The sequence below is a fragment of the Fusarium musae genome, chromosome 2 (genome assembly GCF_019915245.1).
Source record: "Fusarium musae strain F31 chromosome 2, whole genome shotgun sequence".
NCBI lineage: Eukaryota > Fungi > Ascomycota > Sordariomycetes > Hypocreales > Nectriaceae > Fusarium > Fusarium musae.
The window spans coordinates 771,603-785,836 of NC_058388.1; the positions used below are offsets into that span (position 1 = coordinate 771,603).

Consider the following 14,234-nt stretch of genomic DNA (forward strand, 5'->3'; position numbering starts at 1 on the left):
TCAATGGCGGATGTTTGGGTATCGGTAAGTGGGAGATGGTCAAGTGTGTACGAGTTGCTGGAGGGTTACTGACGTAAGTCAAAGGCGGAGTGACTGCTTCAACCGAAGAATGATCGTGGTCTAGAACAACATACAGCCAAATGATTTTATCTGGGTGACCATTTCTGAGGGATACCCTCGGGATTGTCGTTGTGTAGGTTGATGTTGGCGCCAATGACACCTTCACCCAAAGCATGTGTCTAGTGCAAGTCGGCAGTTTGTGAAGTGGGCTACCCTTCATGAACCTTGATAACATTCGAATTTGAGTGCGTAATGATGGCTGTCTCGGAGACTGAAGCCTACGTTTGCGTAGTACGTAGGTATTCGGGTGTCTTCTCCTCACTTGTACAGGTCTTCAAGGTCACTTGTGATGGTATAGTGGTGGGTCAAAGTATGAGTTTCATTTTGAGCCTTTGAGTGACCGCTATCACGTACAGGCTTTATCCAAAGTCTGTGAAACGAAATGATAAGAATTATTGTCTGTCTCACGCAAGGTGCCGTATGTATAAGACATCAATGCATGCCCTGCCAACGAGATACTACGTTGTATGTCTGGGCATGTCGTGCAAGACCAACCATCAACTTATCATTCTGAGGGGCTCTACTCTGTAGACCTCATGTCATGGCGTAAGCCACGTGGTGAGATGGAGGCGCCAAAGACTGGATCGGATAGATAAAGCTGGTGATACTCGTAGATTAGTATGTGAGTGAGTAGCAAGGGTTGATAGGCAGCCGCATTCTTTCGATGGAGATCACATGATTATATCTCATCTCGGCGCGGATTATTATGCTCCGTTGAGCAACTAACCAATAGGGCACTTGCTGATCCTTCAGGCAGCAGCATTTCCGATTCTGAGACCCTTGGAGAATGACCGCAAATAGGCCGCGCCGCAAGATCCGCTTTGTGTAGGCAACGAAATAAACAGCATCTTTCTTCTCAACAAAATGAAAGGATTTGGTTCTGGCCTACAGTTTCTTACGACAAGACATTATTTTTCCTCCTCACTCAAATGAGTGAGTGCATGTGACTTTTAACTTGACTTATTTACTGGCCAAGACCGCCAATGGCTGAGCCTCACTAATAATTACACCACCTCCAAGACCTGTACCAAGAGCCCCGCCCCGCTTCAGATCGGCATCAAGCATCACGATCAAGGCATCACTTTCAGACTTGGCGACTATCATCATCATAAACAGGCTTTACTTCCCATTCTAGGACTCATCTCCAACATATTCACTGCAGTTCACTACAATGGAGTCGTTTTTACCGCTGGGTGGCTTTCAGCTGCCCTTTCAGAAACGCCTCAGCAGACTGTACAACGACACTAAGAAGTCAACCGACTTTGTCAAAGAACCAATCCAAAATGAGGAGGATCCAGAAATCAAGGCCTTACATCGAAAACTCCGCATCCAGAAAGATAGGCTCGTGAGTTGGGGTCTCGAATGGTCTGACCCTACTCAGTCTGTTGAGATCGATGAGTCTCTGTCAAAAGCTGGGTTGAGTGAGGTCGTTGGAAGTATCATGTCCACCATCAAGGACATCCTAGCAGAAGCCGAACCTCTTTGGTTAAGTTCAAAGCGCATGATTTCAGCACCTGCTACGTCAAAAGATACGAAGCCGCCGTTGGTTCAATGGGATAAGAACCATTTTGAGGATTTGGTTAATGACCTCACTGCTTCGATTGATACACTCTACGATCTGTCGCGGACACGAGCAGCGGCTGGTGGATTTGCAAGACGATCATCCAAAACTCCATTCAAGTCTATGTCATCAGCCGAGGAGTACAGACCATTCGAGTCAAGCCGCATGCAAACGCCCCAGCAAATTAACCCTCAGACTCTAACGCATCTGCGCCCTAAGCAGGGTGATGAGGCTTCTGCTCCCCGAGAAGTGGTGTTCATGAGCAAGACAGCTTATTCAGAACTCACACATGGAACGACTCGTCAACCGTGGGCACCACTGCTTCTGGAATATGCAACCTTTGACTCGATTTATGCCGTGACGGGCATCATGCCTCCCATGGCTCGCTTCGAGAAGCTATCCGCCGGTCTGCAGCAAGATTCTCAGCGATCGCCTGGTACATGGACTGGATTACCTCGCCTTCTCGGGTACTTCGAAGACCTGGAGAACTCAAGACTCGGGCTTGTCTATCGATTTCCTCCCTCATTCAATGCCGTCTCATTCGAGCGTCTCACCAAGAACCCATCGTATAACCTCCCGACTTTGAATGATCTTCTCTCAGTTCCAGGATCAGAGCCTAAGCTTGAAGCCAAGTTCAGACTTGCTCATAATCTCATGAACACTGTTTTCGACCTCCATGCTCGCGGCATCACCCATGGAAACATTGCTCCAACCACAGTCTCGTTCTGCGATGCAGTCACCTCACAACCGGGTGCGACTAATGGCGAAGTGGACATTCGACGTCCTCTCCTTTCTTCTTTCGATCTCTTTCCCGAAGATACCCCCTCAACATCACCAATTCTGTCCCGCCATCCGCTTGACCCACGTAATCTCCAATCTTCACATCTTGTCAGCAATCCTGACCAGAGAGTTCTCGATCTGTATTCCTTAGCCACTCTGTTACTATCAGTTGGCTTGTGGAAGACACTTGAGAATATTGTCCCTGAAGCATCTACTTCTATCCCTGAATCGGCCCTGGAAGAGCTCGCTGTTCGATGTGGCAGCTTGTACATGAAGGCTGTTCAGGTTTGTTGGACAGCTGTTGATGACGAGCTTGCAGGGCGATCCTCTGGCGAATCGTTGCTGTCGTCGGTTCAGGTAAGATGCAGTCGCTTCTTAGAAGCCTGCTGTATCTTAGACGGTGTCAGTGGTCTGGAGGAGAGGCTTGATCAAGAGCTCAACCCGTCCGAGACACAAGCCACTTCCGTCGATACAGCCCCAGTAAAGACGAACAAGGACGTAAAGGATGTCAAAGACTTCAAGTCATCACTAAAAGCTACAAGCGAGAAGCCAATGGCAGCATCAGCGCCTAACTTGGGAACAGAAACTAGTGTTCCCAAGTATGAGGCAGTCGCTGACCAAGATGGTAAGTCGCATCGTTCTCATTCATATACCTACCTCAATACTAACTTGTTCTCAGATGCCCTTGACAAGCAGTCCGAAACCAAGATGCGTTTATATCCCCATGTACCGCTAGCGCCAGAAGTCGTCGAGAAGTGGAACAAGATCCTCATGCCCCAAATCAACCATGCTCTTCGTCACTTTTACCGCAAGCACCCCGAATCGGTCGAGATCTCTTTGGAGTCAGTAGGCCCAAGCCCTCAGAAGATTCAGCCCACAGTGCTTGTTGTATGTACATCTGTTGGAAAAGTCCGGGCTATTCTTAAGAAGAGGCTCGGCGATCTGTTTGATGGCAGCAACGGCTTCGGACTCAAGGTTTGCCGCGGACATGTTCTACGATCTCGCCGACAGCCGAACTCGGTCCTGAGATCCATGGCTCGAAGGAGTGCGAAGGGTACTGGTTTGGAATCGGACGATGTTGAGGCCATCAACCCAGAGTATCAAGAGCGTCCAGGCAATGGCGCCAGTATTGGGGCTTGGATTGGTGATCGGCATCTACCCCCCGTCAGCCTCGGAGGCCTCGTCATGGTCGACGACAAGCCTTACGGAATGACAGTCCACCACATGCTCGATGACCCAGACCGGGACTTTGGGCCTAGTGATACTCTTCGGTGCAGTGCCCTGCCTGATATGGACTGGTACGCACAATCTGGTGACGACAGCACTGTCGATGATGAGTTTGGCTATGAGCTGTCTGATACGGAATCGGAAGCCTACTCGGATTCTGATATCACCAGTGATTATGAGGACGACGAAGACGATGAGGAAGATGAGGAGTATAATGAGCCTGGAGATATCCCTGGCATTGAACCAGGATGCGGTGATGGCTACATCGTCACACAGCCGGCTCTCGATGATGTTGAAGAAGGGTTCTACCCGGACCCAGAGACTCAAGACGAGGATCACCTCGACACATACAGTGTTGGGGAGGTGTATGCTTCAAGTGGTATCCGCAGGAAGCAGGCTCTGGGACTCGTACATGAGGTTGACTGGGCTCTCTTCGAATTCGCTCACGATAGACTGCCTGATGACAACACCATTCCTCGCATTGACAGCAAGTCGCTCGCACAAAAGCCTGATGGAAAGCAGACAGATGGATCGCTTATGTTGCGACCAACCATTGTCGCCCCTTCAGACTCCTTGCCAAACATGGAGGTACAGTGCATGGCCCGGACAAGCGGCTTGCAGACTGGCAAGATCCTCCCCGCCCTGACAAGCGTGAAGATCTACGGTCGCGTTTCACCAAGCCACGCCTACCAAGTCACAAGCGCCGACGCACCAGAAGAGGGGTCTCAGAACAAGAATGTCCCTCTCGGCATCCCTGGTGACAGCGGTGCTTGGATCGTTAGCCGTGACGAGGGTCAGCTTTGCGGACATGTCCTAGCCTGGAGTCAACGTAAGCGTGTTGCGTACATCTGCCCCATGGATGTCCTCCTCTGGGATATCGCAGAGACATTGGACGCTCACGAAGTAAAGCTGCCTGGAGGACAGGCCGTGGTGACTCTTAACAGGTCAGAGACTCACAGTGCCTCTAAGAAGCAAGAAGCATCTAATATAGAGTTCCATGACGATGATGATCTATCGGACTTGGTTGAAGAGGAGGAAGATCTACCACCTCAACTAGTCGCGTCCCCTGATCCAGTCAGAGGCACCCCCAGCATGAGGAAGTCACCTGTCTCCAACTGCAGCAGCGTCAGCGATCGGAGCTCCTCAAGCCCCATTCGCCTGGACACATCAAGTGACCTAAGTGGCATCTCGAATCGATTTGAAGAAATGAGTATGAGTGGTAGTTTTGGGATAGGAGTTAGCGGTTGACAACGACAGTAGTCGTAGGTTCTTTTTTCTATGTTTGGCAAGGAAAGTTTGTCTAAAAAAATACCCTGTTAGCGTTGGAATATGACGAGAATGAAGATCAGTAGTCGAAAATTGGATATCCATAGTTGCATAAAATTGCAAGAATATGCATCATATCATGCTGCTCTGATAATGTCTCTCCCCTTTTTACATAAAGTCGTCCTCCCAGTTCTCATCGCGGTCCTGGTTACTCGAAGCAGCCATGTTATCCTCTGTGAAGATATCATCGTAGGCATGGTCCTTCTGCCACTTCTTCTCCTTCCACTCCTGAGCCTGCCGAGCCTCCTCCTTCTTCTACAACAACATTAACAAATCTCGCTTCAGTATCGGTAGGGGCTTGCTTACCCTGGCTTGGAAAGCTGCCTGGTCACGACGTCGCAGCTCCTTGAGTCGATCATCTCTCTCCTGCTTGAAGTCCGGCTTCTTCTCAACCTTTGTCTTGTTGAGGCGGTTGACGATAGGGTTCTCGCGCTGGGGGACCAGGATGCGCTTCACCTTGCGGGGGTCCTTGAAGCCAACTTGGCCGACCTCCATGCTGCCGTCTTTCTTGAGGTTGGACCATGGTGTATAGATGACTGTGACGTTGTCTTTCTTGTTGCCTTGGGTGGGATGTCAGATATGCCGTGAGAGGAGATTAGAAGGGAGGATATGTACCCTCGATGGAATTGGCCTTTGTCAACTGAGCAAGGTCCATGACGAGATCTTCAGGGAGGGCGTCCCATGTCTGGCCTTCTTGCATGCGAAGGTAGATATGCGCACTGGAGAGTTTATCCGCATGGAACTACACAAACCCAACATTGTCAGCTTGCTCTATTCTCATTGAGCTGTTGCTGGTAATCTCACCCTATATCTTGCTTAGCACATGCCCTCTCATTCAATGGAGAGTCCTACCAGATATCCTCTTCCCAGCCGAACTTGATCAGGTCCTCATCTAGCATCAAGTCTCAGCTGTTGGGGAACAGAACAGCGCATTATGATTGTCATTGGGCAGAAGCATACTCTCGAACTTGTCCTTGCCGACATAGATGAAACCTGGAGGATCGACCACGTTGGAGGTGAAGTAATAGACCATCTTGGAGCCTATAGCAAGATAAAGGGAATGGAACAAAATAAATGGAATAGAGAGGCTGAATAGGTCACCGTCAGTGATCTTGTGGTGAGCTGTGTGTTCTGATGAGGGGATCTTGGAGAAATTTCCGTTTGGTAAGGGTACTTGTGTGCTAACAGAAAAGATTATGAGTGCCCCCTAAAACAAGAGGTGATTAGCCCTACAGGATAACACCAGGGTACCTCTAATTACTGCCAAGTGGGATCCAGAGTTTGGTTCACGTGACATCGCGGCGATATCGTGAAAGGCCTTTCACATCATTTTCCTGCACCTTGTAACTACCCAAGAACTCCTCCTTCCATTCGACCGTCCTTCTATTTCGTAGCCATCATCCAAAATACCAAGTTATTATACAGGCCTTGTCAAATTTGAGCAGCTTCTGATGCAAAACAAGTGCTGGTCAAGGTTGTCTAACGACTCAGATCACGGCTAACAAACTGATCATCTGAATCATGATTTACTCTCTCCGGCTGGCATAGAGCCTTTGACTAGGAACTGGAATGAGATTACTGACGATCTCCCAATGCCATGGATTGTGTCGGGCCGGTGTAGCCCCCATGGGTAAGAAGAATTAAAGTGACGATATCCACTTATCCCTTTCCCGTAAACAGCCCAATAACCAGACAATGTCATTATGACTCGTCAAAGCCCACGGCTATCGTAATGCGGTGCCGCTATCACTTATTCCCCCTGTTTCTCTCCTAGGTAGTTAGCTGAATTGGGCGAGCTGGTCCGGGTTTGTTCATCCCGCAGAGCCCCAAAACAAGGGCCCCGTTTCCAACGGCACGCGGTATTGCAATATCGGTATGTGAAGGAGGCGTGAAGAGCTTGTCTAAGGTATGCAGCTGAGAACTCCTTTGTCTTGATCAGCTACAGACTCTATGATCTTGTCAATGATCTCTATTCATCCTGATCGCTGTCTTCTCAATCGCCAGTCACTGTTTGTTTGTGTAAGACAGCGATAGCTGGGTACGGAGACAAAAGCAACGCGGTTAGCTTGCAACTGTCTGTCTCAGCCTCTTATCTCTTTGGGGTATCCATTGTCTTATTGGCTTGTTCCGGGATCCATCGTTTCTGTTGTGCCGCCACACCGGCTGAGCGATATATGTATTCGGCAGGCATGGGTGATCTTGTGCTGTAATTTCTGTCCCCTGAACTCAAATTGGTTCTGTCTCACCGCGAATCTTGCTGAGTACTCCGTATAGGTCATTTATATTGCTTTTTCTCCTCTCATATAATCGGCGCTATTGTACTCCGCTCCACCTCTGGATCAGACCCCCATTGTTGGATCGGGGTCCCCAGATTTAGTCCGATCTCGTATCTCGGACTCGAGGAATTATGTAAGAGTAAACTTGATAAAGTGTCTTGTAGTTGGTAGTCACTATAACCACCGGGAGTCGCCGAGACATTCCGGGTATCGTCGTGACTGATCACGATACTGCACAAATGGCCAGATACTTGCATGACATTCTTACCAAGAATCCAATCTGGGCTAAACAACGACGCATAAGGGCAAAGTGCAGGCGCGGATAGACCAATGAATGGCATATAGACGGGGGCTTCGGGCATATATCCATCCACAAGGCTGCCAAGCCAAGACTGGAGAGTGTGATCCTGATGGATGAATGCCAACACTGGCGCATAATGAGCAAGATAAATGAGGTTGTACTGTACTCTCTTGGAGTTTCCTCTCTGGGCATCGAGGTGTCAAACATCAGTGGTTAGTAGTCGAAACATGCATAGACGGTGAACGAGTAGAACGAAGTCCAAGCTCTCTACGATCTTGGCAAACTTGTCAGGCTTGAGCTGCATCGGATGTCTCACCTTATCACACTCGGGGACTGACAGCACAGTATGTTCCTCTCCCGGGCCTCAAGTGTGCTAGGTGTGGCCCTTTTGGCGGGAATGGGGGTAGATGCAGGCTTCTTCCGCATCGAGTCATTTTATACCGAACCCTGTCAAGAGCAGTGACGTTGCTAGTTGGCGTACGGGGTAGTCTATGCAGCGCAATGTAAAGTCAGTACTGGCCTACCATATTTACAACATGAACGTGGGCGCGGTCAGACATCTCATCCGCAGTGTCTTCCTCGATGCCGAAACATAAGAAGTCAAGCTGATAACGTTTTCCGCTTGGCCCTGGCGTCGGGGTCTTAGTTGGCCCCGAGGATCGATTCCGAGCTCTGGGGATTGATGTTTCGATCTCAGCCACTTTTCCATCAGCTAGCATTAGCGCTCCACAATGCTTTGTGGCGTCGTGACCGTTGCTTTTTTGGAATGCGTCCCCTAAGGACTATAGTAGCGTAGCGTAGCGCAGGTAGCTTGAACTTTTGGTGTGGAGAAGGGCCCCCTTTACTCCAAACTTCTGAACAACATCATTCATTCCGTTCCGCGAATGTGGCAATATCGCGGAACTTTTGTGAACCTCCAAGAGCTAGATTATGCACGCTCATCTGCAGCCCGGAGCTCTTGAGCCGTCGAGCTTCCATCGAGCTTCTAAGCGAGACGTAGTGTATCCCAGCGGACAGGGTCCGAGCTATTATGATATTTGAAATTTCCGCGGCGGTCGCAGACACACAATACTGACGAGTCAGTTCCGCTGACCCTCTGGTTAAGACCAAGATATATATAATACATGCGAAATATCCCCGACTAACCACCGTAGATGTCGCGCCGCAGTTGCTCAAAACCTTGTCGTAACCTTGTCGTAACCTGGCATGCAGACTCATGCTCAATCCTCGACACCACTGATAGAATTCTGATTAATTCTGCCTGACAGAATCTGTAAGATGCCTATCAGCAGTCTTGTAATCCTGGTTGTTGTGTTCTTCATAATGTGTTGAATGCTTCCGTCTTGATATCCGGGAGGTTGGTATTATGATTAATGGATATAGACCCCAGCGGCCTGGAGAGCCCGGATGATGCTGCGCTCAGCGGAACCTTGACAAGATAAAGTTAGCTGAATGAGCTTACTTTTGTTTGATATGGAACAACTCACCAGCACTTACAGCCGGTACCGGTTCGTTGACCACTGTAACACGGCTGGTCTTGGCGTGCGCTTGAAAATCATAACTGTCTGGGTTGTCGTAGGCAACCTTGTAAACGTCGACTCTGATCTTATAAGCGCCTTCAGCTAGAATAGCAAGATCTGTGTACGGGAAATGGATTGTTGTTCTCGAGGCTCCAGCCGTGGTTACATCGACGCCGTTCACCGAAGTGGTCCCCGACAAGCCTCCCTCGACAATATTCCCTTCTCTCGTAAGTAGAAAAGCCATGGCGAAGAAATAGTGGCCAGTCACGGCCCCTCTGAAGTTTAGTTCCGCAACAAGAGGTGGATGCAAGGTGGTCGAGACCTGGGCCCGAGCAGGAGGTTGAACAACAATACTAAAGGCTGTCATATTGTTTTTGGCTGTAAAGTATTGAATGATTTTCTTGATGTAATCTCATACATGGCACTAAGATGCCTCCTCAAAACTGACCCAAGAGAGGATTTATAGCATATCTGGGTAATACAGGGTCGAAGATGGCCATCAAATATCCCTATCAGAGATGTTCATCGGATGTTTCAATGCCAATGATAGCCCAACAACCTGCCTATCAGAGGGAACTTCTGCGTCAGTCTGGTGAGATGAAGGTGATGATGGAGTGAGGTCACGATACTTTGGATGGCGAACAGAGTACCACTGCTCCTTTCTGTCGCCTTTCGTTTTATGATCATATATGACGGAAGAGAGGCCGACTGGCAGAATATTGTCCGGCAGATAAGTACAGCCTTGTACCGGGAGATGCCGTCAGATCAATGCTTGATTCTCTCGGGGGATGTTTGAGGCAAGGCAAGGTATAAAGAGCAAGGAGGGTTGGCTGGTGGGATGTGATGTGATGTGGTATTGAAGGAAGGCAACAACAGGCGATGCAAAAGAAATGAGGCGATAACCAGCCAGCCACAGCCACAGACACAGACACAGACACAGACACAGGCACAGGCACAGGCACAGGCACAGGCAGGCAGGTGTGACTCGGGATTATCGGTGACGTGAAGTATAGTACGAATAAAATGTTTGAGGCCGGCAGTTGTCGATAACTAAAGTAGGTATGTACTGTAAACGCGAACATGCAGGCAGATTGTCACTGACGGGGCAGGACTCGGTGTCCGATCCCTGCGCTTGACCTCACCTCATCTCACGATCCCTGCGGGCATATCATATCTAAGTGCAAGCAAGGTGCAGGGTCTGAGGGTGCTAGGACTGCATGGATTAGCGTGGCATGAAATGGCGGCGTCAAGCACAAACGAGCATTTGCGTTGGTACCTAGCTCCAACGGCGCCTCTAAGTCCAAGCAACGTCAGCCCGATGTGTCAGGTTTACAGCCATGCCAAACCGACAACCGAACAAGAGAAGCTGCAGGGCATCGCTGGCGTAGAATCTGGCGGCAAACGGCACTAGACTTCGGCATGTTTATGCGGGCGAGCTACGTCCTAGTTACAGAGCTGTGACGAAACTACAAGCTTGGAGCCTCGACAAGACTTGAACTCTATAGCCGTGGCTGAGGGCGGATCTCGTCAACTGGATCTGAGACCGTGGGATGGGCAAGACCCGGTTCTGATCAGTAATCATATCAAAACAAGGCGATCGTTTGTTTCTTTTTCCACTTCCTTTTTCTCCTTCATTATTGCTCTAGGCGTGATTTGGAGTGGTCGAGATCTTAGGCATGCACCTGATGCTCTGGTACCTACACAACATTACGGCACTTCATCTAGGGTTCAGTCGAGAGTTTCAAGCCACGTGCCCTAGTTCCCCCAGGACAAGTAAACTAGTAAGAGGCTGAAACATGTTTGGCTCGATGCCGAGAAGGGTCCTTGACTCTACAGATCGGAGACTTGCGGTTGGTGGCTGCGACGACTGCCCATATCTTGATCCCGTGACAGATACCGGCAACATCTCATGCCGAGGTTACAAAAAGCAACGATGCCCTCAGCTGAGCTTCAAGCGTCCAGTATCTGCGTCAACCGCTGTCTTGAACTGCACATTTTTGTATGTACTCAGACCAAAAAACAAGGTGAAGAGAGAAGAAAAGGTCACGCTACCTCCAGCGACTGAACCGCGAGGCTTCACGTACAGTGAACGAGCGGCCGACCGGGCCCGCACTTCGGTCTAGCGGTAGTTCCTTTTACCAAGCCTCAAAAAGGCATCTACAGTAGTCTTGAACGCTCCCCAACCTCAAAGATGATGATGATGATGATGAGGATGACACTGCATAGATGCGTTTCGGGGTTTGGCTGGCTCAGGGGCCAACATGGAGCTATGACCAGGATCTACAGCACCGGCAGTGCTATCCGGGAATAAATACAGGGGAAGCCTCAGTAGAAGATTTAGAAGGTTCAGTGACCTGGTCATCTGCTAGCGTCAAAGTTTGTCAGCGGGGAATTTCCATGGTTGGTGAGACAACGATCTCCAGCAAGAGACGCAGAGCAGGGGGCATCCCTGACACTTTCATTTTTCTTCAGGGCCTTGGCTCTGTCATGTCTCCACTGGCACAATTCATGTTTGTTTCCATCATCAAGTCGGGCGATCTATCATTGCGGCTCCGGTGTTGCAATTCCTTGGGCCAGCCCAGGCAGACGAGAAACTCAACAAGATCTGGACGACTAGGCGCTTATTATAACCAAGACAAGCCACCAAATCACGCCACTTCGATGTTAGTGCCCTGCAGCCTAGAGAGCTAGTTGGTCTGCTGCAGCCTGCAGGCCTTGATGTCGATGAGACATACCTGAACATCCAACACACGACATTTCTTGGCCCAATGATAGACGCCGACTTGGTTGCGCAAGACACGGGATTCCTTGCGAGGATATGCCCTCAACCGCCCCGGATTTTTCACTCGTCCCCGGTTCTCTCTGGCTCTGAGCGCCCATGCAGTAGCGGGAGGGAACTTTTACTGGGTCAGGCTGGACAGGAATGCACTGCAAAAGAAATACCACCAGTAGCGCCTCGTGCTATACCCAAAAGTGGCTTTTTGCTCCAAGCAAGTTACGACCAAATGGACAGGCATAGATGAGGCGGGCAGAACTGGATGATACTGCCATATCTTCGAAAAGTGAAGCGAGAGTGACTTAACTATCGTGTTCATCAGCCCTGTCAAACTGTTGGTTTGTCTTGAGCGGCTGGTGTACCCGACTAATGCAAATGACTCGGATCAAAAGGCACAGTCGAGGTATGATCAGATTCACTAGATAATCCACGAATCGCAATCTAGATACATACGAGGCATGGTACACGACTTTGTCGGCACGACAAAAAGACGCATTGGGTATTGTCGAAGTGCTTTTGGTGTTGTTGAAATGGATCTCGTTGCTTGATATCCGACAAGGGTCCTGAGTTAGCCCGTGATGTGGGTTACGTTAGTTAGTGTGGGCTAATCTGAGCTGATTTGCATCCTGAGCATAAATTTATTGGAGACTACAAGGGTTCATTACCTATTTAGTCCGTTTGGTGTTAGCAGCCTTTCACAATCACCAAGTTTGGTGATATGTCGGTCGTTCTCGATTTCATTCTCAGGTCTATACTATAGCCATCCTGGGCTATAGTGTCATGTTGGACAGCTCTTCGAACTACGTAGTCCTCTCTCTGTCTCCGCTTTGAGGCATTATACTATGTACACGTACAGTAGCCCTCAGATACGATGAGTCAAGGAACCACCTGGGGAACCGGAGTGACATATTCTTCATTTACGTTATATTGATAGTGCTGCTGCAAACTCCTGCATCATAAGATATTACTAAGGTGATTTGCAAGGAGTATATGCATAATCCCGCATCTGTATGTAGCATTGACGTTTTCTGCCTGGTCTTGTTCTAGATAGAATTTGCGGGTCATCTTCTCTCACAAGTACACACAACAACTCCACAGCAGCCAATCTATGCTTATGCTGTCGTGAACCCTGGCTCGCTTGAACTCTTTGACAGCTCGGATCTTTTGATCTTTTGATCATCGTCCATCCGAGCATTGCAACCTTTCGGACGTACGTCCTAACGCGGGTTGTTACTGTAAATCCCGTCCTGTCAATGTTTTGAAAGTCTCCATGTTATTCAGCGTTCCATCGCGTGGACAAGGCATTCGAAGGGAGCTATCGGTATTGGTAATAATGGAATGAGCCGATTGCTTCTTGCCTTACGTAGTCCCTGCCTGGGAAACCCTTCTCCGCACTTTCCATCACTGTCCGTGGGCCGTGCCTCCTTCTTTTCTGCCTTTACCTTGTTCAGCATCGTAGGCAGACGTTGGAGTCAGTCACCTTTCTCTCCTACAACCAACCTAGAACAAACTGCAACAAACTGCCCGCACAGATGCAGCCTCTATGCACGAGCACACGCCTTGACTCATGGCATTCAAACAAGTCTCTTTTTGCACGACTCGTCGAAATGCACGCAAAAGGCGCCAAGTCTTGATCAAGGATACTACCTTGTTTGCAGGAGATGTATGCTAGGTGATGGTGGCTGTTTGACCAGTCCCAGTGCACTTCCGACGGACCAATTCCTATTGGACCTCGATATCTGCGATGTCCACGATATACCCGAATCGAGACATTTGGGACAAAGAACCGATACCGTACTACGACATCCATCATATTCGTCGACAAGAATCTCATAGTACTTTTGCTGCAGTTGATTCAAACGACTATCTATGCGAAGCTACTATTGGCTTTCCTTCATTATCTACCTATGTGATCGAGTCTTGCTTCACATCTCTCCTTTCATGCGCTCACACTAGAACAGGGTTCTTTTTCGTCGCCAGTAACACACTTTAGAGAATGATCAATCTCCAACATGCACCGGCCGGTCAAGCCCACCAACACTAGCCCATCGCTGCATCGATCCTATGGGCTGTGTTGCCGCGAAAGTTCATGACACAAGAGATGGCAGCGTCATCTCGATCTTGGCGATCCCGTTCAGCCGGGCTTCGAATTCACACCATGCCAGGAACTGTTTGTATTCACGTATGGAACTGATCAACAGTTCAAGAAGTCTCACCTGAAAAACGAAAACTTGATTTTGAGGTGAGATTCCAGTGTTATATTGCACTTGAGGTATCTGTCAGTACCGCTGAATCAACGATCCGTGCTTCGATACGTCGACAACCCACAACAACACTTCTCCGGCCA

At 49.2% G+C, this 14,234-nt stretch overlaps 3 protein-coding genes across 3 annotated transcripts; 1 reads left to right on the forward strand and 2 right to left on the reverse strand.

Moving 5' to 3' along the window:
- Window positions 1–1,291: 1,291 nt before the first annotated feature.
- On the forward strand, window positions 1,292–4,936 carry J7337_002218 (uncharacterized protein; the record flags this gene model as incomplete). Its single annotated transcript, XM_044819951.1, has 2 exons — window positions 1,292–3,086; window positions 3,141–4,936. The coding sequence occupies 2 exons, from the start codon at window positions 1,292–1,294 to the stop codon at window positions 4,934–4,936; spliced, it is 3,591 nt and encodes a 1,196-aa protein (XP_044684251.1).
- A 186-nt stretch (window positions 4,937–5,122) lies between these two features.
- Window positions 5,123–6,047, reverse strand: J7337_002219 (uncharacterized protein; the record flags this gene model as incomplete). Its single annotated transcript, XM_044819952.1, has 5 exons — window positions 5,123–5,269; window positions 5,321–5,574; window positions 5,630–5,733; window positions 5,867–5,906; window positions 5,975–6,047. The coding sequence occupies 5 exons, from the start codon at window positions 6,045–6,047 to the stop codon at window positions 5,123–5,125; spliced, it is 618 nt and encodes a 205-aa protein (XP_044684252.1).
- Window positions 6,048–8,961: 2,914 nt separating this feature from the next.
- J7337_002220 (uncharacterized protein) lies at window positions 8,962–9,355 on the reverse strand (the record flags this gene model as incomplete). Its single annotated transcript, XM_044819953.1, has 2 exons — window positions 8,962–9,020; window positions 9,079–9,355. The coding sequence occupies 2 exons, from the start codon at window positions 9,353–9,355 to the stop codon at window positions 8,962–8,964; spliced, it is 336 nt and encodes a 111-aa protein (XP_044684253.1).
- Window positions 9,356–14,234: the final 4,879 nt, after the last annotated feature.